We start from the raw sequence: 23,214 nt of genomic DNA on the forward strand, positions 1-23,214 counted from the left end.
CTCCCCCAAGCCGTCCCATCCTCTGGGGTCAGGAAAGACCTCATATGGGCACCAGCTAAGTCTTGGTTCACAGTCTTCACACCAGGTCTCTCCAGGCTCTCTCTTTCAGAGGGGCTGCTGGGGTGTGGGCCCTGCCTTCCTGGGGTTCATGATTTGGCAGGAAAGACAGACATGTAACCATGACAGGGCAGAGTAACAAGGGCCATGACTGAGGGGAGGCATGGGAGCTTGGATCAGGGGGCTTCTAACCCAGCCTGGGGGTCAAGGTGGGCTTCCAGGAGGAGCGTCCGGAGGCCGCATAGGTCAGGAGAAGAGCGCAGAGAGCAGGGTAGAGGGTGACTGCTGGGGCCTAGAAATGTTCCTCCAGGAAATCCCAAAAGACAGAAGCTTCAGGGACGAGGACACAGAGTCTAGCAGCTTTGTCCTCATGGCACAAAGCGCAGTCTCAGGGGGACAGGATGTGGCCATCCCTTGGCGTTTCTCAGGGCTTCGGGCCCGGCCACAGTGCCCCACCCCTCTGCCCAGCACTCACCGAGTAGGTGCTGCAGATGAGGCTGTTGTCATCCCTGTGGAAGTAGGCGCTGGTGATGCGGCAGTGTCCCAGGGCAAACAGCTTCCCACAGAAGGACTGGAGGCTTCGTAGTCCTGCATGTCCCACACGCGAATATTCTAGGGGTGGGAAGCAGGCAAAGGGGCCAAGAGTGGGTCCTCAGGGATGCAGCTGGCACCTGAGGCCGGGGCACACAGGGAAAGCACTTCCAACGTACCCCCAGAGACACTGTGCCTATGCTCATATGAGGAAACCGAGGCCCGGCTCCACCCCCAGCCTCCCCTAGGGCCTCCACCCTGCTCAACAGCTGAGGACGAAGCCCACACACGGCAGCACATGCCCCTGCAGACCCTCACTAGTTCCCACCCCAGCCTTCCTGAAGTACAGCCAGGTGGGCACAGAGAAAGCTGCCAACATAGTTGTCCAAAAGTCCCTCCTGTTCCCCTCAAGTTCCTCTCAGGTTGAGGAATTGTCCCCAGAGAGGCCCCACAGAAGTCCCCCAGGTCACCCATCACTCAGCATCATGGACAGAAAGCTGGACATGGTATGAACTTAGAGTCTACCAGATTCCAGCCCACATCCTGCCTCTGACATTGCTGTCTGTGAGGGTTGGGACAAGTCTGTTTCTGTTCCTTCCACCTCTCCAGCCTTGGATCCTTCATCAGAGGCGATGATACCCAACTTCCAGGGCTAACAGGATAATTCCAGACAATAGCAAGTGTGGAGATGTGTTGGGGAGTGTGACCTGGTGACCCAAAGGCCCTGCCAGCTCCTGGTCTACTGAGTACCAGAAGACACAAACCTGTCCCCAAAGGAGGGCTAGAATAGTTGGCCTGCATCCCCCAGCAGATGGGGTGAGCCTCTGAACCCATAGCTCAGAGCAGCACAGTAATGGGTTTGAGCAGGGGAGCCCCCAGACATTTGAAGGTCCAGTCCGGCCCTGATAGCCAGGGCAGCCATGAGAGGGTCCCTGGGAGAGCTGCGAGGAGCAAATTTGGACCTGCGGGGAAGGGAAAGGCAGGGGAATGGCTCACATGTTGTACACCTACTATGTGCCAGACAAGCACTGCCCTTGCACCACCAGCTCTCCTCTAAGCCACTCGACACCCATTCTCTGGACAAGGAGATTGAGACCCAGAAAGGGAAGGGCCCTGACCAGAACCACAAAGTAAGAAGCCAGGCTGGGCTCCATGGGAAGCCCACTCTGGTGGCTGCTCAGAACTAGGCTCAGACCTCTGCTGGGTGTGGTCAGAGACCCGTAGCCCCTCATGGTGGTGCCACCTAGGATGCATCCCTCTAGGCCTCAGGCCAGCAGTGGGCCCAGGGGCAGGGAGGTCACACCATTGCCCTGGGCCTCAGGCTCCCACCACCTGCCCGCCCCGCGGCTGGCTGAGCTAGCTTGTTATCCCAGCTTCGTCGGGGAACGGGAATGCGGGGTGGGGTGGGGGGAGAGCAGTAGGGCCGAGCTCTCCGAGGGTGACACCTTGTCCTTGGAGGTGCTGAAGAGGGTGCTGCTGCTCTTGCTGCTCACGAGGATGTGCGTCACCAAGGTCTTATGCCCCTTCATCAGCCACACAGGCTTTTTCGAGAAGAAGGGATTCCACAGGTGGATGAGGGGGTCATAAAACCCAGTCACTGGAGTCGAAAAATGGGTATCAGCCACCGGGGGCCTACACGGGGACCCTGCCCTGGGGCCAGGCCTTGGGTCCCAGCCAGGCTCGGCAGAAGAGGGGCGTTGCTGCGATCCATGCCTCTGCCCTTCCCACAGCTTCCACCACCATGCCAAGCTAGCCCATGTCACCACCCCAGGTGCCCATGAGCAGGGACCAGAGCAGCCAGAGAGGACGCGGGACAGAGGCTGGACGCTGCAGGGCCTCCTCCTCAGCTCTGATGCTCTCCACACCCCCCAGCTGCCCTCACCCTAGTTTTGTCAGACCAGCAGCCTCTGCATGATATGAGGTTTACTTACCCAGGATGTTCTTTTCTGGGCAGTAATCAAAGCAAAGAATCCCTTTTCTTAAATTCAGCACTGAAAACCTACGACAGCAAAGGGGGAAGGCTGTGAGCAGAGGCCTCAGGGAGCCTCTGAGCTTGGGATGCGGAGGAGCTGGAGGCAGGGCCGCTGCGAGGCCAGGGAGAAGTCACTACCTCTCCACCCAAGGAGAGGAGCAGCCCAGGGAAATCCAGCCCTGGGCTCACCCTGCAGACGAGGCAGGGCTGAGCACTGTAGGCAGAGCAGCAGCCCCCACCACTTCTGAAACCAGCAGTGCAGAGGAAACACCTGTCTCCCGCTGTAGCAACTCCTACAGCTGAACGGTTTTGCTTCTTCCAAGGGCAAACTTAACTCGATCTTCACCGCAGCTATACTGGGACAGTCCTACCCATGACACCAACCACAAGGTTGGGGAGGGGGGCAAAGGCTAGGGGAAGAAAACAAAGTCTCTGGGTGCCATGTCCCTGCCACCTGCTGGTCGCTGTGCTAAGTGTTGTCTCGAGAGTCACCTGGACCCCTCACACAACCCTGAAGACTGAAATCAGCCTTGGGCCACAATGAGGATATGGGAGTTAAGGAGCTTGCCCAAGGTCACATGGCTGGCAAGGTGAGGGGTTCAGGATTCAGACCCAGGGTGGGCATGGCAGGAAGAGGCAGGAGGCTCAGGAACCAGAGCTCTAGGAAAGGAAGAGGTGCAGCAGGGCCCGGTGGGGCTCAGGAGGCTTGGTGACCCAGGGGTTCCAAGAAGTTCAGCCCTGGAGGTCAGCCCTGGAAGCTCCGTGCCTTTGCACAGGCTGTTCCCTCACGTCTACACATCCTGCCTTTTCAGCTCCTCCTATTCAAACTGCCTTCAAAACTCAACAAAGGTCCCCCATTGTAGGGCACCCTGGCCCTCTAACATAGACTGTCCTCCACCGAACTTGCCCTTGACCTGCTCCTCTGCCGCTCCCATGGGCCTAAGCCAGTTGCCTGGTTGTCATCCTGGAGGCTCCCTCTCCTGCACTCCCATTATTCAGGTGGGCTCCACATCCTCTTTACCCACGTCCCACACAGCCTTGGCCTCTACTTGGTTCAGAACCCTTTCATTTCTGTATTGGCCTCCTGGGGGGCTCTCAATCTCCAGCCCCCTCCCACTTCCCTGTGCTCCCTACTCCACAACCAGAGGGATTCATCTAAAAATCAAATCTTCAAGAACAACATATCAAATACACATATCATCAAACCAGATATGTCTCTGTCGTCCATGCATATATGTGCAGAGAAATATTCTAGAAGAATGGTCACAAAACAGTGCTAGAAATTATTTCAGGCTGAGTCACCCATTTATTCAGCAAAAATTTCCTGGCTCCTACGCCCTTCCAGGATGACCAGACGCATAGATATGATGCCTCTGCCTTCCCTGGGGCTTTCCTTCTAGAGGAAAATGGCATGAGCAAGTAAAGGAACAGAGAGCTGGGGGTGGACATGTACACATCATGGTGAGTCCGGCAGGGGAATAAACTTTAAGTGGCTTTGACAGGACGGCTGAAGGAGACCAGGTCTGCAGGCGGCTGCTGTGCAGAGAAGGGACTGGAAGGTCAGAGGGGACACAGGGAAGAAGTCCACAAGGCCACAGCAAGCAATTCAGGTGGGAAACGACAGTGGCTTCAACTAGGTGGTTGTGGCAGGAGTGAGAGGGGAGGAGGGAAGCAGGGGAGATGCTGTGGGTTGGTCCACATGCTCAACACAGGCTCCCTCCACCTCCACCCCGGCTTCTTCTCCATCAGAGTCACTGCTGGCTCGGAGCAGGAAGCCAGACCCTGAGACCCACATTGCCTTGGAGGCTGAGGCCAACTCCAGAGGCCGTCTGGGTTGGCAGGGCTGGGCCCCAAGAGGTCTGCACAGGAGACCAGCTGGCGGTCAATGGTGCCACCCGCTGGCCAGTGTGTGCACTGCCGTCAGACAAGAAGGAAGAGGGTGCGTGTGCATGTGTAAAAATATATTCTCCAATCCATCCCCAAAATGTATCTCAAATCCCCCCATGTCCACTCCACTGGCTGACTCCAGGCCACCATCACATGTAGCCTGAATTATTACAATAGTGTTCTCACTGGTGTCCCCATCTCCCCTCCTGCCCACATACAAACATTCTGTTTGCAACAGAGCAGTCAGAAGGATGCTCCTATGTCAGACCGCACCATTTCCTCTGCTCAAAACCATCCTAGAATTGTGTCTATATCTGATTGCAAATAATTGTAAGAACATTCTTCTGAGACACTTGGGGAAAGATTAACCTGAACCGGGTACTTATGATATTAAAGCATTATACTATTTTCTCTACATTTGCGTGTGTTTGAAATTTTCCATGATAAAAATGTTTTAAAAGCAGGCAGAGAGGAGCAAAGCAAAGGCCTGGGGACAGGAACACGCCTGAGGCACAAGAGGGCCAGTGTGGCTGGAGTGGGAAGGTGGCAGGGCCAGACAGTGGAGGCCCTCATGGCCAGGATGAGGTCATCCCGTGACATCCTCCTGCTGTGGAGACCCAATAAAACAAGAAGTTGAATGAAACACATCACAGACATGAGGTGATACTCCCACCAAATAGAGAGACGGTCCTCAGCAAACCAGCTCCAAGCAAAATTCCACCACACTGCCCTACTCAAAGCATGAAAGTCAAGACAGAAATTCACACCACCTCAGGCAGATGCTCCTCTCCTTGCACCTGCAGCTCATTCTTGGACTTGGAGGTTGGATAGGGGACGGGGTGGGGTTTACAGGATTCCAGTTTTATATATGATGTTTTGATTTTTTATAAGGACAATGTATGTATGTATATTTGTGTGACTAAACGCTGAATTTAAAAAATAAAAAAAGAAGAGGCAAAGATTCACTCTGGGGTAGAGGAATACTAGGATGAAGGATATAGATTAGAATCATCTCCAAAAAATGCGTGTGGCCAACTGTTGAATACATACCAGGTACAGCGCTCACTTAAGTAAGCCTCGTGGTAAGTGAAGTAAGGGCTGTTTTCACGCCCTTTTACAGACGAAGAGACTGAGGTTCACAGATGTGAAGAAACTCGCATTCATTCCTTTGTCCAGAAAACATTTTTCTGTCTAGTTACATGGTGTGCCAGCTTCTGTGCTGAGTTTTGTGCATAAATTGGTGGATAAAAGAGGCTACCGATATTTTTGTTGCTGGTGGCAACACTAGAATGATGATTAAAACCAGACTTCATAAAAGTTTTCATCACGGGAAGAAAAGATGTGTAACTGTGGGTGGCAATGAATGTTAACTTGACTTATTGTGATGTCTTCAAATATATAAAAATAGCAAATCGTAAACCTGAAACTAATATATTATACATCAGTTTTCAAAACTGACAATCTCAGTTTAAAAAAAAAACTCCAGAGCCCACATTCTAACCGCCACACCCCACTGTTGGCCCTTAGGACAAGCAGTGCTTCCTTGGACCCTGTGTGATCCACAGGACACGGTACTGCCCGTGGGAGATGCCACTGTCCCAGAGGCAGGCCCACTCTTTGCAGGGACAGCCACATGTGGCTGAAGTGAAGCCTGACTCTTGGAGTGACTGTCACTGCCCACCCCCTCCCAGCCCCCTGACCTCAGCCTGGAGAGAGGTGCTCCTTACCTGAGGCTCTCTGGGGCTTTGGACGGCAATATTTTCAGCACCAGAGAGGACTTGCTGATGGCTGAACAGGAGGCCACCAGGTTCAGCTGGGGGATGAACTTGACCCGTTGACACCAGTTGGGGTGGAGAGCCTGGGAAGAGAGCAGTGGTGGTGGGAGACCCAACTCAAGGATAGTCATCCAGGCCCAGCCCCCAGAACGTGGCAGGTGCTGGGGGGAGGGACCAGGAGATCACCGAGTCTAGCGCCCTTTCAGTGATCACAGCTCTGACAAAGTGATCCAGCTCGCGGTCCTAGCCCAGGTCATGTGACCAGGGGTGTGTGGCCATCACTTGTGAATGGAGCAGGTTAAAAAGCACTGAAGTCTACTGTCATGTGAATTTATTTGTAAGTTAGTGGTGAGCATTTGAGATTTTGTTCAAACAGGAGAGCTCCTGGGGGATTCTGAGTAAAGTGCCATGGCTGGGCGTCTAGCTCATGATTCCTAAAGCTGCTGAATGGGGAAAGGATGTGGGGAAACCGCAGCTGCCCAGGAGAGGTGGTGTCTGAGCAATGATGGCAGTGAGAGAGATCAGCCGTGCCTGGGATGCTATGGATTCAGCAGAAAGAGCGGCCAGGATCCAACAGCTGCCTCCATCCTGTTCCCAGAGACCAAGCCCCAAGGCCTCAGACTGAACCCAGGGGGCAGATCCACCCCCTGCATTTATTTCTGAGTGATGCTTGTATATAGCTAATTACCATGCTAACAGCTAAGGGAAGATTCCACTCACCTTCAGCCGATAACCCGATAACTTCTATGCATAGGGGACTTCTCATGCAAGAGCTTCTGCGTGGAAACGTTGGTCCAGTGATCTGACAGGGGAGAAAACCAAGGCCTACGTCACCAGCTCTCCTTGTTTGCCAGACAAGCAAAACCTCAGAAGACCCCTTGGGTTGGTTTGCAACTCCCATATGTCTCAAAAGGCTTTTTCCCTCAAGCCTCACTGTGTCCTGGTGAGTTCAGTGAGGTGAACTCAGCACCCAGAAAACAGACCCAGTGGACACTGCTGCCCGGAGTCCCCCTGCTGGCTCCTGGCAGAGCTGGAACCAGGTTTCAGGGCTCCTCACCCTCCCCAGCTGTTGATCTCCATTAGAAAGCTCTGACTTTGCTGGAGTGGAGAATGAACTGAGATCCTAGGATCTATTGATTCTGAAAATAATCATTTGGGAGTCGGCCATCACGCTTCAAACTACATGCCTCCTTGTCCAGCAAACACAAGTTCCAAGAAGTTGCCTGCATGTGCCATCCAGCAAGCGTGTCTGGAGCAAGCACACGAAGCACGGCCCTGCCCTCCTACTTTCCTCTCCTTCCACCTTATAGCAAAGCCATGAACAGAATGTGCCCATCCCCATTTGTATAAGGGAACTGAGGCACAGAGAGGTTAAGCGACTGGCTCCAGGTCACACAGAGCTGGTCTGTCCAGCCTCTCCCAAGTCAACATGCAGCTGGGCCCCCTTCCTATTTGACCCCCAGATAGCACATGGCACGGAAGGACTCCTGTCTGACCACTCCAATGTCATCTGCCACACACCTTCCGATTTCCTGTCCACCACTCGGCCCAAAGATCACCACAACCTCCTGTGCCAATTCCCAGGGTGGCATAGAGTCACCAAGGTGGGCTGGGTCAGGGCAGGGCGGGCACCAAGGGCAGAGGCTGATGAGGCAGAACACAGCGTGGTGCTGGCCCACTCCTGCATCCAGAACTGCATCCATCTTCTGTTTGGCCAGTGGGGGATGCTGCCCCAACAACCTGGGCAGGAGTTATCACCGAGGCCAGGGAGCTCCCTGGAAAGTGTCCTGCTCAGAAACCGACTAGAAGCCCAAGGGGCCGCCTGGTGTCCTGGATGGAAGGGACCCGGTGTCCCTGGGGCTGGAGCCCCGGCCCCCTCTAGATGGACGTGGAGCAGCTTGGAGGCCCGACACCGTGTTGAAGGCTCGAACCTGGTCAGGGTCCAGTTCAGATGAGCTCCCAACAGTCCCAGCTCCGAACCCTCGGGATCTAGTGCCCTTCAGGAGAGCGGCCTCAGACAGCATCCTCCAGCATTTAGTCCACTTGGGATACAGCCCAGCAAGTGGTTAAACTGCAGGCTCTGGGGCAGACTGCCTGCCTCTGATCTCAGCTACCACTGTGGGGCCTGTGCAAGCGCTTCACCCCCTAAACTCCAGCTCCTGCTCCCTTAATGGGCTGTGACAACAGCCGCTCCCTCAGCTTGCGTGGAGCGGGGCTTTCCTCCAGGCTCTGCAGAGCCCACGTTTGGGGCAGCCTCTTAGCCCCACCCCACCTACCCATAGGCAGCTCCCAGCCAGGAAGAGCAGAATCCTCCTCACACCATGGAGGAAGCCAGGGCCATCTCCCCAAGACCCAGCAGGGTCACACAGCTGCCATGGGTTCTTTCTTCCTGGGATGAGGAAGGTCCTGAAGCCCTCCCACCCCTACACCAGCTCTCACATGCACAGCTTCCCACCTTCAGAGAGACTACCTACCCTTCCTGTGTCCTGCTGTCACCCCATCACCCCATCTCCCACTGGTGGCCCTGAGCTGGGCACGTGGGTGACTTCCCAGAGGCTCTTGAGCATGGAGGCAAGGAGTAGGAAGAGCACCGCCGGGCAAGACGATCCCCCCAAACTTTCACATCTTCACTGCCTCATTTGGAGGTCCTGGGGAGGATTCGGGGGTTGAACAGCCCATTGGTCACATCGTCGGAGGTGAAGACAATGACATTGCCTTTGGTGTCCCTATAGCAGAACACAGCTCTGTGGTAGTCAGACCTGGAAAAGGGGGAGGCAGAAGAGGCTGTGAAGCCAGCTGGGCACATCCAGCTGCAGCCCTCCACCCCTCCTCGGATTCCAACAGCCTTTCTCCACCTTGGGAGTGAGGGTAGTTCCCACACACCTTTCCAGCCTTGCCCTCAACAGCTGACAAACATGGGCCCAGCCACCCTGATCCAGACCATTGGTGAATCAGGTCCAAGATAAATCAGTAATTTATCTTAAACCAAAATAAATGAATTCCTGGTCCTCCAGCTGCTCTTTGTCAAGTCACCCTACTGATGGACTATGACATCCCCAGAGCCTTCAGCCACAGCAGGACAGGCCTTGGCAAATCAGATGGCTGACTTGGTGGGGGAGGGAGAGGAAGAGGAGTCGATGAGTCTGAGGTCTGAGTGACCATGAAAGGGGAAGCAGCTTGGGGGAAGAGAACACAGGCACACAGGTGGGAATCTTTCCAGGGCTGCTTCCACAGGCCCCTCCAAGTGGTGGAGCTGCTGCCAAGACTGTGCACTGGTCTCCCAGGGAACTCACCAGTAATCCATGGTCAGGACGCAGCTGTCCAGATCAATGAAGGTGAAGGCCCAGACACATCTATGGTTACTGCTATCAAAGAACTCTGGGAAAGAAACAGAGGAAGGCATGCTTGGAACCAAAGCCTATGTCCCAGGCCTTGGGGGTCTCCACCTAGCAATGATCCCAGGGGACTCTAATCCACGCTCTCAGTTGGCTAGGTGACAGACCTCTCCAAGTGCAAATGCACGGTTCTAGTGGCCAGGAGCAGGCCTGGGGAGCTGTGGGGACTCACTTATCTTCTGGTCAGTTGACACGATCGCAACCAGGTTCATGTTGTGGAGACACACCATGTCGATGACCCACATCTGCTGGCTGTGGAGTGGCTGGATCTGGTAAAGCTGCCAGAGGCAGGGCAGAGGAGACCTGGGCTGGGGAAACTTGCCTAGGAGAGCACGCCAGGAACGCAGTGTCCCGTGAACCCTCTCCTGCCACCGAGGCCCCGGAGTCAGGCACACACCTGCTGTGGAACCCAGAGCTACCATCCACTACTAACGGTGGGGCCTTGGGTAAATTCCCTAACTTCTCTGAGTCTCAGTTTCCACGTCTGTAAAATGGACTTAAAGAGCACCCATCCTCACAATCCCCTTTCAGAGCTATTTGAGAAGCTCATCAAAGTTTTAAACGTGCATCGTTTGTGATCCCAGGATCCATTTCCAAGAGGCTCCCATGACTGCGCCCACGTGTACTCACAGAGACGTGTAAGTGGGAGTGGGTGCTGCTGCCCAGCTCTGACAGCAACAGGCCAGACACTGCCCGGAAACACGCCTCACAGAAACCCACACCACCAACCACTGCCCAGACGCTAAGAACAAGGGAGCTGTGTATGTACAATACAGAATAGTGGCCAAAATCTGTTATTAAGTGAAAAAGCAAGGTGAAAGCAGCATTATAACGTGATACCAGTTGTGTATTTAAAAAGGAAGTAGGGTGAATGTACAGGCGATTCCTCCCCAAACTGGTCACAGCAGTTGCCTCCAGCGAGAGGAATTAGGGTCTAAGAGAAGGAAACTGACTTTTCCACAGTCTGCCCCCTACGCCTGAATCTTTTTTCTGATTTTTATTGAAATATAATTGACATTTAACATTGGTATTAGGTGTCTTTGTTTTGTCTGAATTTTGTTTACCATCTGCCAGTGTCACCTGGCCAGAGTGGCTTATTAACGAGAAAGCATCCTGCCGGGTTGTGAGGAATGGATGGAACTGGGGACAATAAAGCCTCTGGTGTGCTGCCCGGCTTTGGGATGGGCTGGATGGGTGCCTCCCACCCTGGTTGGTGCCAGCCTCAGTAACCCTTATGCAGACAGGATTTGAGCTGGCACTCCAGGCAGAGGACACCATGAGCAAAGGCAGATCAGCAGAAATGAGCTGCTATGTCCAAGGAAAAGAGGAGGCCAGCCCGACAGGCTTGGGTTGGAGAGCATGGGCTGTGGGTGAGGGGCGCCAGCTACGGAACTTGTATTTTACTCCCCAAATAACGCTACAGGCTCTGAACTCTTTCATCAGAACCCAGAGCACCAAGAGCAGAGGCCTGGGCTAACAGCTGGGGCAGTGAGGACAATGGACCAGGGACCCTCGAGGACCCTCTCTGGCCCAGGGCTGGGGGTCTAATGCACACACAATGGAGATGATGGTAATGGCCATCACCCCTCCCTACCCATGCTCAGAGAAACTGAGAGGGCATCTCAGAGACTTGCCCAAGGTTGCACAGCTAGTAAGTGAAGCCCAGCCCCTGCCCCAGACTCCAGGGCTTTCCATCTGCACCACCGTGGACATACAGTTGGTGTTCAAGACGGTACTTGGTGGCTCACTCTTCCCAACCTACTTGCCAAAGCAGCCCCTCAAGGAAGCATGCCCAGCTCTGCTCAGCCTTTCAGGGAGCCTCCCTCTGCCCTCTTCAGCCATCCCAGACTTTGGCCCTCAGGGGCATTGGTGACCATAATAGCCACGACCAGAAGCTCAGGCTATAATGTGAACCCCCTCCCCCAATAAACACACAAAAGAAAGTGAAATGTGCCAGAAACCCCAGCCTCAAGAGCACAAGTATGAATCCACGTTGGTCCTAGACTACAAAGTGCACCCTAGAGAGTCGCTGGAACTCCACCAACCTAGTTCCCTCCCTTGGCAACTTGGGGGAACCATCCAGAATCCTCCTGCCCCAGGGCTGACCCCCAGTGCAACCAGGAAATGCTCGGTAGTCACACAGCACACTCACTCAGCCTTCCCTGTGGAGCTGTGCCTCCCTCGTCTGCGGGAGGATTCTGGACTGGCCTGGCAACACCAAGTACACAGTGGGTTCTCCTGAGTGTTTTATCATTTACCACACTTGGCCAGGGGCTGAGGCACAAAGACAATGGTGATGTCAGCTTATGTTTCTCAGGTGTGTGCTGCTGCCCTGACCTGCTCCAAGCACCAGACATGGATTATGCCATTAAGTGCTCCCAACAGCCCTGCGAGGGGTACTGTTACCAACCCCATTTGACAGATGAGGAAACTGATGCTCAGAGTGATACAGTTACTTTCCGGGGAGCTAGAAGGTGGTGCAGCCAGGGTTCTACGCCTGGTAGTTGGGCTCCAGAGCCCATGCTCACAACCACTGTGACTTCTTCCCAGGTCCAAGGGAAGGATCTGAACCAGCAGGACTTGGTGATGGAGTGGGTGTGACGGGGAAAGGAAAGAAGGTTGATCTCTAGCAGGGAACGTTGGTAGATGGTGATGCCATTCACTGACATGGGGCACCAGAGACGTAAGCCTGGTGGGCAGGGAGGGCTACAGCGACAGTCGGTTTGGACAAACTGGGTTTAGGGTGTCTGTTGGGACATCCAGGTGCAGTGGACATCCAGGTGGAATCCTGCTTTCAGAAGAGAACTGTGAGGCCACAGTCCCATGGGGAAGCCAGAAGCCAGTCCCAGGAGCTGCGGCTGCAAGTGAAGACTGCCTAGTCCATGAACCCAGGGAGGGAGCCCGCTCTGTGTCCAAGGCATAAAGGCAGAGGCTCGCGGTGCGGGCCCCACTCACCCTGAAAGAGCTGGTCAGCGAGAAGGACTCCGACCAGAACTACAGGATCCCGTCCTTGGTGACGGTCAGGAAACGCCCAATCTTCCTAAGCTGCTGGACTAGAAACTCTACTTTCACAATCTCACACCCGTGATTCCTGTGGAAGGTAATAAGAGAGAGGAGCCCAAACAAAACCAGGGCAAACAGCACAGAGGAGGAAGGCCAAAGCCGGCAAGAGGAGCTTCCCTCACACCCGCACCACAAGACACTCTGGCTCTGAGAGAAACTCAAGACATGGGCTCTGCCCTCCTCACAGGGGACTGCTACCATTATCCACGGTCACCAGAAGGAAAAGAGACCCACTTATGATGCTGGGATGAGACAGCGCTCCCAAAGCAGTAAGTTTATCCCATGAAATAGCCAGTCAGCGTCCTCAAGATGGGATGGGCCAGAGAAGACAGGGGACAGGCATCTTTTGCAAAAGTTCTTTCATAGGAAGAACATCCATGGAAGGCAAGTGAAGTGAGGTTTGTCACAAGACAAAAACTGAAATAACAGCGTTTCCAGCAATGCTCTAGTGTTTGGAGGTGGAGTGGGGAATAGGGCCCAAGAATGAGATGGAAGTGGACAAGGGGATAGTGAGAAATCAGGACCCCATGCACCCAACTCTTCTCCAAAAACCTGCCCTGAGTGTAGCAAACAGCTCCTGGGGCAGGTCTGGCCTCACCAGAAGCCACCGAACAGCCTTCCCAGCGAATTTTAATGCCACCTTCCAGTGGCTTCTTTCTGGCAATTAAAGGGCCAGACACGGCACAGCACACACTCTCCCACTTGATGTGCCCACAACTCCAGGCCCCAGCAGGGCAGGTAACGTTGCCCCACCTTACAGGGACAGGGGATAACCATTTGCCTGGAGTTATGTCCTGGTTACCAGCAGAGCTGGAACTAGAACCCAGGCGCCTTGATCCCCACTCCAGCCAGAGCCGTTTCCACATGTCACTATGGACGTGATCTGAGCCATGACTTACAGATAACCCATGACTCTGGGAAATGCTACTGCGTTACAGTCTCTGCAGAAAAGAGGGGGGACTCGTCATCTGGACATGGCCCTCCTCTTACTCCAGCCCTCAGCCCACAGCTCTGCCCACAGCCTGACGAATATTCACAGTCTCCCCTCTAGCCGTCACTTCCAATTCTGCCTCCTCTGCCAGGGCCAAGTTGTTTTAAAAGTTACCCTTCCGCAGTTTTCATTACACCATCTTCTCTATTAAAATCCAGGTTGCTTGAGGGCAAAGACAGTCTTCAAGTTCATGGTCTGCCGCGTGGCCTGATTGGGGTGTGGTCCCCTGGGACAGACCCACCCACATCCTCTCCTAACCAGGTCACAAATGTAGGTCACCATACCTGGTACCCAGGACCCATTCCTGGGCTCCAGCCACCGGCACTGGGCATCTGGTGTCGCAACAAAGTGGGCTCCGGGAAGGGAGCCAGGGGCCTGTGGGCAGCCCAGCTTAGGAGGCCTGGGCCTGTGGTCCACATCCACTAGAATGTTCCTGGTTCTTAGGGAGTTTGCAGGGGTGGAGGCACACAGGGCCAGAGCACAGAGAGAGGATAAAGAGCCTCATGAAGGAGTGGGCCCTCAGGGTCAGGCAGAGGTCAAAGCAGGGACAAAGAGCCACTTGGCCCAGGAGTGGCACAGGGCTCAAGGAGCGGTTTCCTATGTGGCTTTCCATGCAGGGCTAGCCCCAGCCTTGTCCAGACACACCCTTCAGTACAGGAGAGGCTCCTTACAGGGGGATGATCCTCATGGGAAGGTGGAAGCACGGGCGGTGGCTCCTCATCATCTTCTCCTTCGCTCAGAACTCGCGTATCACGTAATCCACGTACTCCTGCTGCCTCAGGGAGAAACGCAAGCACTGCCATACGTGTCAGCCAAGAGGTCTGAGCACTGGCTTCCAGTGCCCGCCCCCATCTCTCCCCAGCCAGCCACAGTGCTGTTCTTGGATCTGGGTGGTGCGAAGGGTCTGTTTGCCAGCATTTGTGAAGCTAGCACAGCAGTGCCTCCCTCCTTAATTTGTTTCTGTAATTCTAGATAATCCTCACTCACTTCCACATCTGGCATCTCATCTGAGTCTCTTCATTCACCCCACTTTGGGGTAGTAAGACTGAGGCCCACAGAAATCTAGATGAGTTGCCCCAGCTCATATATCAAGTCAGCAGCAGGGGAGGACCCCTAAGCCAGGCCACAAAGGCAACTCTAGGCTCTGTTGACCAGTCTCACGAAAATATGGCCAAGGTCAAAGTGCCACCACCATATGAAACTGTAACAAGAAGTAGGGAGTTATTAAGAAAAATCATTGTGTAGATGACAGAGTGCTGGAAACGTGTTTATTACAGAATATTAAGCGAAATGAAGGCAAAAAAAGCCACAGAAAAACACAGAATGTATGTCTACACTGAGTGGGCTTTTAACATATGGGATCTTGAGGCAAAATCCCTGGGTCTGAAGACTGACTCGGCACTAACTAGCTCTGTAACCCTGGACCAGTTTATTCCTCTCTTGCCTCAGTTTCCCAATCTGTCAAATGGAGGTAAATTACCAGCAACTACCCCATAGGATTCCTGTGAGGTTTAAGTAAAGTAATAATATAAACTGTTTTGCACAGTGCTTGGTGCAAATGCTAGTTATCATTGTCAGCAGTGCGCCATCAATATGTCAGACTGTTTCTTTGCAGTTCGTTCCGCATTCTTAAATGCTATACATGCTCATTGTAGAACATTTAAAATCAGCAGGAAAAAAGCATTACTATTAAAATGCTCTTACATCCTGACATTTTTTAAATCTAATGGCCCCTGAGTGACCATGAAGGGCAACAACATGGTTGTGGCCCCAGCCGGAATCCCCTTAGCCAGATAGGAGGCTGGAGTGCAGGGGAGCCACGTGGCAGGTGGGGGTCCTTGCCGGTCTCATGCGGGGTCGCTGAGAGTTGGTTATCCACTCTCTTGTACCCCTGGAGGGGAATGAGCTGCAATGAACCCAGCTCACAGGAGTCTCAGGAGGGCCCCTCAAAGACTCCAAGCGTTCCCTCCATGCAGCAAGCCCCCCAGAGTCCACGGGAGGCTTTCTGATGTTGTGCCCACCCCTCATCACCAGCCCTCCATGTGCTCCACTGAGCAGCTGAGGCCCGACCCCTCCAGCCTCCCTCCAGCTACCTGCGGCAGCAGGGGCGCCCTCCTCACCCAGGTGACGGAGCTGTTACAGTTTATGTCCTCCTTCAAAAACAGCGCCTCCAGCATCTCATCTGACACATTGCTCAGAATCTTCTTCACAGCCTTAATGAAAGCCTTGATGTCCAGGGCTTCAAAAGAGACAAGAAAGAACACCGTCTACTTTATGGCAAGTCCCTCAGGTCCATCACTGGTCATGGAGCTGTCTGGGTGCTGAGTGGGGGACACACAGAGGATCACGTTGCATCTCATCTGTTCAACGTTAGATCATCCACAAATGCTGGCTGCGCACCTGCCACACGAGAGCCGTGTGTTGGCCTCACAGCAGTGGGGCCGGGGTTGCTAAAAAAGATCAGATCCAAGATCAGATCCCATTTCTCAGCAAACAAGACAGACCAGGCTTTGAGACAAAGAACATTGATGAAAAAAAAAAAAAAGTAAACAGTGACAACAAAGAGACATAAATAAATTCAAAGCTATAGCACAAGAAGTGAAGTGCATCTTTTAGAGGCAATTAAAATACAAACTTGGGCTGGAGAGAAAGATGGGGAGGGGAGAGGCACAGGCGCAGGGATGAAATTTTCTCCCCATGCTGGGTTTTACGGCTACAAGGGAATCTGCCTGCAAATGGGTCAATCACCCCTGTCTAGATCTTTTTTTTAAACTAAAAGAAGTGTTTCTAAAACCCACTCCAAGTGTTGGAACCCTCACCATGGCCTGAATGCTGTGTGTTATCTGGCTCCTCTCGGACCTCAGGTCCCACCTCCATCCCCTGCGTTCTCTGCTCCAGCCATGATGGCCCCACAAGATTTCTCACCCTGCCAACCTCAAGGTCTTCACAGGTCTGGTTCCTCTACTTTTCTAAGGAGGCTGACTTTCCTCATTACCATCCTAGCCATGAGCTCTGGGAGGGCAGGGCTGAGTCTGTCCCCTCCGTGTCAGTGATGGCAATGACTGGGTGCCAGTATCATCTGTGTTTATTCATACTGACCTCCTGACGGTGTCGGAGGTGGGGCGGTTAGGGGGACTCGTAGGGAAACTGTGGCACAGAGAGGTGGAGTCACGTGCCCAAGGTCACACAGCTGTGAGTGGTGGCACTCAGGCCGTCCCCAGCAATCTGGCTCCAGAGGTCAAGCTCTCCCCCAATTCCATGCTCCTCATCCAACGGCCAGCAAGGCGCTACAGCAGCAGTTATCACTGACTGCTAGACTGAGGAACAAACGAAAGCCTAACAGAAGCTGCCCTGCTTAAAGGAAGATCCATCTTGCTGACCTGAAGCAACAGCCAAGAGCCATACACGTCTGAGTGACACTTAACGAACAGTCCTTCTGTGTATCACATGGACCTCAGGTGACAGTCCGAGCACGGAGCCCTCCCCTCAGGAAAGAGCTGGGAGTCAAAGCGCCTTTGTGTAGCTTTAATGAACAAACTACTCTTAAAAGCACTACAGGGAGAGTCCCTTCATTGGTGTTTAAGAACCTGTACATAATATTCACTGCTGTATTATTTTAATATCCTTCTTCTTACAAACAGCTTACCGAAAAAATTTTGAGGATCACAAGAGAACAGACAAAGGTGTCCTGCATACCATGAAGACCAGTCAGGTCCCCTGCTTGTCGCCTCTAAAAGGAAGCACTCACTCATCTCACACCAAATGGTTCATTAATAGCTCTGAAAGCACAAATGTGAAAACGTCACTTCCCTGGGGAGGGCATCACTACATTCCCTAGGATCAGACAGGAGAAGACTTTCTGGGAGACCCCTGCCAGCTGACTCCTCTGAGCCACCAGTGACCTGGAACCACACCTGAGGGGGGCTCTCCTGGTCCTAGAGCCTCTCCTCCCTTCCAGCAGCAGCGAAGCACCGGCCACTCCCGCCTGCCTGGGAGGCTCTGTCTCCCCCAGGCTCCACTGCCTGCTCTGCCCTGTCATTCAGCGTTTCTCTTCCGTGGGATACTGCCCTTGAACAGCCTCATCTACTCATCCATCTCTACATCTCAGGAGAGAATTTATCTCCACGACCCTGACCATTTCCAAGTATCCCCCGGCCCCTTCAATTTAGCATGTTTAAAATACAATTTATTATCTTTATCCCAAAACTTGCCCCACTTTACTATGTTCATTGTCTCTGCTAACGGCATCACCTCCACCCAGTCGCCCAGGATGAACACCTGAGGGGTGAATCCTGTGGTCCTAGAATGCAGGCACTGTCATTCTCCCATCTTACAGATGAGGATAGAGAGGCACAAGAGGCGTGGAATTGGCACAAGGACACACAGTGGTGCAGCGGGGATTTGGAACCAGAAGCCTTTCTCCTCTCCTCTCCTCTCCACTGCCCTACACAGGGCGGTCACATGACGAGCTCGCGCTCTTTCAACCAACCTCCCTGCCATGTCCATCCTGACCTCCTGGCCACCATAACACTTACCTTTTTCAAACGGGTCTAGATGTGTCACCTCCCCATCAGCCCCACTGTGGGAGTTCAGGACCGCTTCTGATCTAAGAGCACCCCACCACCACAGGGCTGCCTTGCTCCCAGCCTCACCTGCAGGACACCCCTCTCTCCTGGAGCACAGCAACACCTCTCTTAAGCCAGTCTCTGCCAGACCTGCCCTCCTCCCCATCTCCTGGGAAAATTCCTACTTCACCTTTCCCAGGCATGTCCCAGATTATTTCCTTTGTTACAGGGGCAGGAGTCAGGGGAGGGGTCGCAGGGAGAAAGCTTCCACTGCATCCTCTGCACTTCTCTGCACTGTCTGAATTTTCTACCTATACACACTGCCAGTCCCAAGTGCCCGCTGGCCCCAAGCCCCTTTCTCGTCCTTTCTTTGTAATGCCAAGAGGTAGGAAGATAGCTTATTTTTTATATGCTTACAAGCATCTTTAGAATAAATGGTATATTAAAAATGTTTAAGAAAAGCATGGTGCTTCCTAGCCTCCATCCCTCCTCTAGGAGAAATAAGGGACTGCTCCCCACGCTTGCCCGGAGGGCACACCAGATCACCAAGGGCAGGCTGGTGTGCGTGAGGGCTCACACCCCTGCTCTCACTGGAAGGGCATCTGAGGTGTTAACACACGCTGGGGGAGCCCAAGAAAGCCCAGGGTTTGGAGTCAGAGGACCGCTCTGTTGGGGCCTGTTGTTGGTGTCTGTCTGAGCAGAGCCCCCAGCCCAGGCTCCTCCTGTGGAGTCAGGACCCCTGCTGCAGGGCTTCAGGGAGAACTGAAACCCGACAGAGGCCTCTGCAGCCTGTAAGGCCCTGCAGAGCTTGGTCAAATGTCTGCTGGCCTAAGGGAGAGGGGCACTCAGCACATGTGCCACCCACGTCCGCCCAGGAGCACCTGTGCAGAAGGAAAGCGCCCTCCTGGCTGCAGGCCGAGCTGCAGGCCCCCCAGCTCAGTGCTTCTCCTGTGACCCCCTGAGCAGCCCACAGCATCCCTGAGGCAGGCCCCACAAGAACGACAGGCTGGGGCACGTGGACACTTTCAAGACCAACAAAAATAGTACAGCCAAAAAGGGAACTTGCGGAACAGGGAAGAGAACCCTGTATCTCCCCTGTTCCCTCCGAGGCAGGCACGAATGGTCAGGGTTCCCGAGAAATGGTATCAAACAATGCTCAGAATCCACCTCTTTTAAAGACTTTTGAAGGAGAAAAATGATCCTGTTTTCCTTTACCCTACATCAGCTAAGGATGAATTCTCCTTTTTTCCATTTAAAACTATGGCCAGTTTTTTAAAAATAAGGAAGCTCTTTTTACATTGATAGGAAAAGATTTCAAGACATACTAGGTTAAAAGCAAGGGGGGAAACTTGATTTTAAAAAATTATTTTTTAAAAAAGCAAGGGATAACACAACACTGTAAATTAACTATACTTCAATTTTTTTAAAAAAGCAAGGAGTAAGTAGACAATTGTGTGGATCTTTCACAATATATATGGTATCAAATTATCACTTGGCACACTTTAAATATATTGCAATGTTATTTGTCAATTATGTCTCAGTAAAATTGGAGGGAAAAAAAAGCCAGGAGTAGAACAGTGTGGACGGTAGGCTGCCACTGCCTAGAAAAAAGACGAGGAGCCACTACTTGCACTCGGTGCTTCTGAAGGTCACAGGAAACTGAAAGCAGTAACCGCCTAAAGGGACAGACATGATGGAACTGGGTAGAACTATCCAGCTGAGGGAGACATTTTCTCTGTATACCAAGAAAAGGTGTCATGAGAAAAGTGCCTTTTGAATTTTTTGTTTTTTGGAAAATGTTTATAACGCAACATTGTAGAAATACTGCATTGTGGTCTGCTTTGAAAGGAGGGAGAGATAAGGGTAGCTTCTGAATTTTTAACTGTGTGAATATATTACCATAAAAACAAAACACAAGCACAATAAAAATCGTGGCCAAAGTTGGCACTGTTGGTTCCTCCAAGACACGTGGTAGCACTTCCTGGTTGCCCAACACCGACACCCAAAGAATTCTAATTAAGGACCATCTCAGCTTCAGGTCTGGCACAAATCATCCCTCCCCGGCCTCACTTTGTAAACTGGCCATTTACGCTTTCCTGCCCGCATCATGTGTAACACGTAAACATCACACAAACACAAATTGATGGGGCAGGTACCTGTGGCCCCAGCATTGGCTCTCAGAGTCTAGTGGACAGAAATACAGGTGCCTTTAACTATTCCTATTATTTAACTTGATGTGTATCATCCCAAGGGGAAAAATCAAGCTCTAAAGAGAAAAAAGTCTGATGCACAAAGGACATTCTTCACAATGTTATTTAAACTCAATAAAATCTAAATGTTTTATTTAGGGAAATGGCTTGGTCAACCAGTAGAGCACTTGTATTCACTGATAATGATGGTTCAGAAGACCACACAGCACTATGAAAACCCTTAAGAAATTAAGAGGAAAAGAGGGGCCTGAAATTACATATATAGTCCAATTATAGACATGTGAAAACACACGCAGACATCTGGGGCAGAGACTGAAGATGGCCCCATGATGTCCTCTTCCTGGCTCTCACGCTCTCCTGTGATTCCCCTCCCCTTGAGTATGGCATAGCCTGTGACCTGCTTCTGACCAGTAGAATATGGCAAAGGTGACAGGATGTACGGAACTATATGTGCATGATTACAAGATTATAGCACATATCTTGCTGGATTTTCTCTCTGCCTGGCTTGAGCCTTGAAATCAGCCATGGTGGTGAGTCCCACAGGGCCAGGAACTGGGCAGCTCTAGGAGCTTACGATAATCACTAGCCAATAGCCAGGAAGAAACAAAAGCCCTCAGTTCCGCAGCTTAAAGGACTGAATTCTGCCAACAACCTCAGTGAACTTGGAAATGGATTCTTCCCAGTAAAGCCCCAGCTAGTCTTCAGCCCCAGGTAACACCCTGATTGCAGCCTAGTAAGACCCTGAGCAGAGGCGCCAGCTAAGCTGTACCCAGACTCCTGACCCACTGAAACGGTGAGATTAATAAAATAAACATGCATTGGCTTAAACCACTAATTCTGTGGGAATACTGTTAACACCGCAATAGATAATAAACCATACATATGAAGTTGTTTGGAGGAAAGCACACTGAAATGCTGACAATGGTTACCCAAGTGTTTGGATTAGGGCTATTTTTTTTCTCAGTCCCAAATAGCTTCCAATAGGCTTCCAATGCAATATAAAAAGTTTTAAAGGAGATACTGGATGCAGAAAAACTTGAGTCTACACCCTCCACCCACACCAGGTACTGGGTCTCCCACCCTGCACAGAAGCCACAGGGACTGAGCCCACAATGCAGCCTTAACTCCTCCAGTCGAGTCAACTGAATTCTCAAACATTTTCTCCATCTCTGCCAGGTGTGGCTCAGTAAACAGCTGAGACTCGTATTGGAAGTCGGATGTCTGGCTAAGGGTGAATGATGGTGCTGGGGAGCTAAGAGCCTCCTTGCTCTTCTGGAATCCACCTGGAGAGGACACCTGGAACAAAGATGACTACAAAAACCAGGGACTAAGAGGGTTGATTTCCTGAGATGAACATTTTTAAACACATTTTATTGAAAGAGCACATCTTCGGGGTATGTAGCGTTATGGTGTGTAAGTCTTAACCACTTTCAGGCTTAGGAAGATGAAGGAAGATCTGGACTGCTTCTCCTGACTTCGGGGTGTTAACTATCGTTCCTGTTTTACAGATGCCATGACTGAGGCTCAGCGAGGTTAGTGGACACAGCCAAGATCCCATCTCACACATCACAGGACTATAACTTACAAGGTGCTTCAGTCAGTAACCACATAGTTTCAAATCTTCAGTGGTCAGAATTCAAGACCCCAAGGCATGCAGCTCCGTCTTCCCGAGACTGTGATTTTGTCCTGACCAGTCCAGACACTCCAGGTCAGATAAGACCACCTGCACACACAGTCCCTTCCAATCAGGGGCTCTCGGCTTCTTCTTCCTCCTCCTCCTCACCTTCTCACATCCCCCCTTACCCTTCCCCACCCCTCCAGCCCTCAACAATGCTTCCTCTCCACAGCCTCTATGTTCAACTCATTTTGACACTGAGCACAATGTTTCAGGTGACTAACGTCTTGGGCCATCAAAGGCTGCCTCCCCCAAAAGACTCCAGGTGTGGACTACATATAACCAGTGAGGGTTGCCCACTGAAATACATTGCTTTGGGCCTCGGGCAGTCAAGAAAACTTCAGTTCAAAAAGTCAAAAGACCACATGGAGGTTGGATTGCTCACTCTCCTCATCCCAACTGCACCAAACGAGCAAACACATTTGTCCTCCTGTGAACTTGCCTTCATTCACTCATGGTCTATGTACATCTGAGTGATAGGCACTGTGGATTCACCAGTGAACAGAGTGGAGACCTGCCTTCATGGAGCCAAACAGATGAGCTAGTTAATGCTCTAACCAGCCACACAGGCTCCCAGATTAGAAATGCCAGCACCATCTTTGGCTCTTCCCTCTGCCTCCCTTGAATTCTTACTGTCCCTCCTCCAACTGAGTCTTACTGTGATCCATCTCCCACATCTAAACCTTCCTCTTCCACATCCTTGCCCCTCCTCAAGCCCTAGACTTTTGCTGGGACGAGTACAATGACCTTCCCCAACTGGGACCAGAGTTTACCCTTCCCTTCCAATCCTCCTAACATTGGCACCAGTCATCTTTCTGGAAGGTAAATCTGACCCTGACTCTAGCTGACACTTCCCAGGCTATTCCCACCACCCCCAACTCCTGAGCATGGCACTCAAAGCCCTTTGCAATGTAACCCAGACCTGTCTCTCTAGCAAGAATTCAACTTTACCCACGTTGTTACCTCTAAGCAAAACAGACCATCACCCAGAGAGGTGAACTGCTATCTGTTCTTCAAAGTCTGGCTCAAATGGCATCTCCTCCAAGGAGTTTTTTGGTAACTTTCAGGTGAGTGTCATCACTGCCACCTCCAT

The 23,214-nt window shown here is 52.2% G+C and overlaps 1 protein-coding gene across 1 annotated transcript in view; it reads right to left on the reverse strand.

Moving 5' to 3' along the window:
• EFCAB8 (EF-hand calcium binding domain 8) overlaps window positions 1-23,214 on the reverse strand; it is a 44,183-nt gene extending 20,969 nt beyond the window's left edge. Inside the window, 14 exon segments of the mRNA XM_064475985.1 lie at window positions 533-639; window positions 642-669; window positions 2,034-2,185; window positions 2,520-2,587; window positions 6,175-6,305; window positions 6,957-7,024; window positions 8,857-8,981; window positions 9,516-9,600; window positions 9,790-9,895; window positions 12,573-12,708; window positions 14,343-14,443; window positions 15,792-15,938; window positions 21,527-21,757; window positions 23,209-23,214. Coding sequence (XP_064332055.1) covers window positions 533-639; window positions 642-669; window positions 2,034-2,185; window positions 2,520-2,587; window positions 6,175-6,305; window positions 6,957-7,024; window positions 8,857-8,981; window positions 9,516-9,600; window positions 9,790-9,895; window positions 12,573-12,708; window positions 14,343-14,443; window positions 15,792-15,938; window positions 21,527-21,757; window positions 23,209-23,214 — 1,491 coding nt within the window.

This window comes from Camelus dromedarius, chromosome 18, assembly GCF_036321535.1.
Source record: "Camelus dromedarius isolate mCamDro1 chromosome 18, mCamDro1.pat, whole genome shotgun sequence".
NCBI classification, from domain to species: domain Eukaryota; kingdom Metazoa; phylum Chordata; class Mammalia; order Artiodactyla; family Camelidae; genus Camelus; species Camelus dromedarius.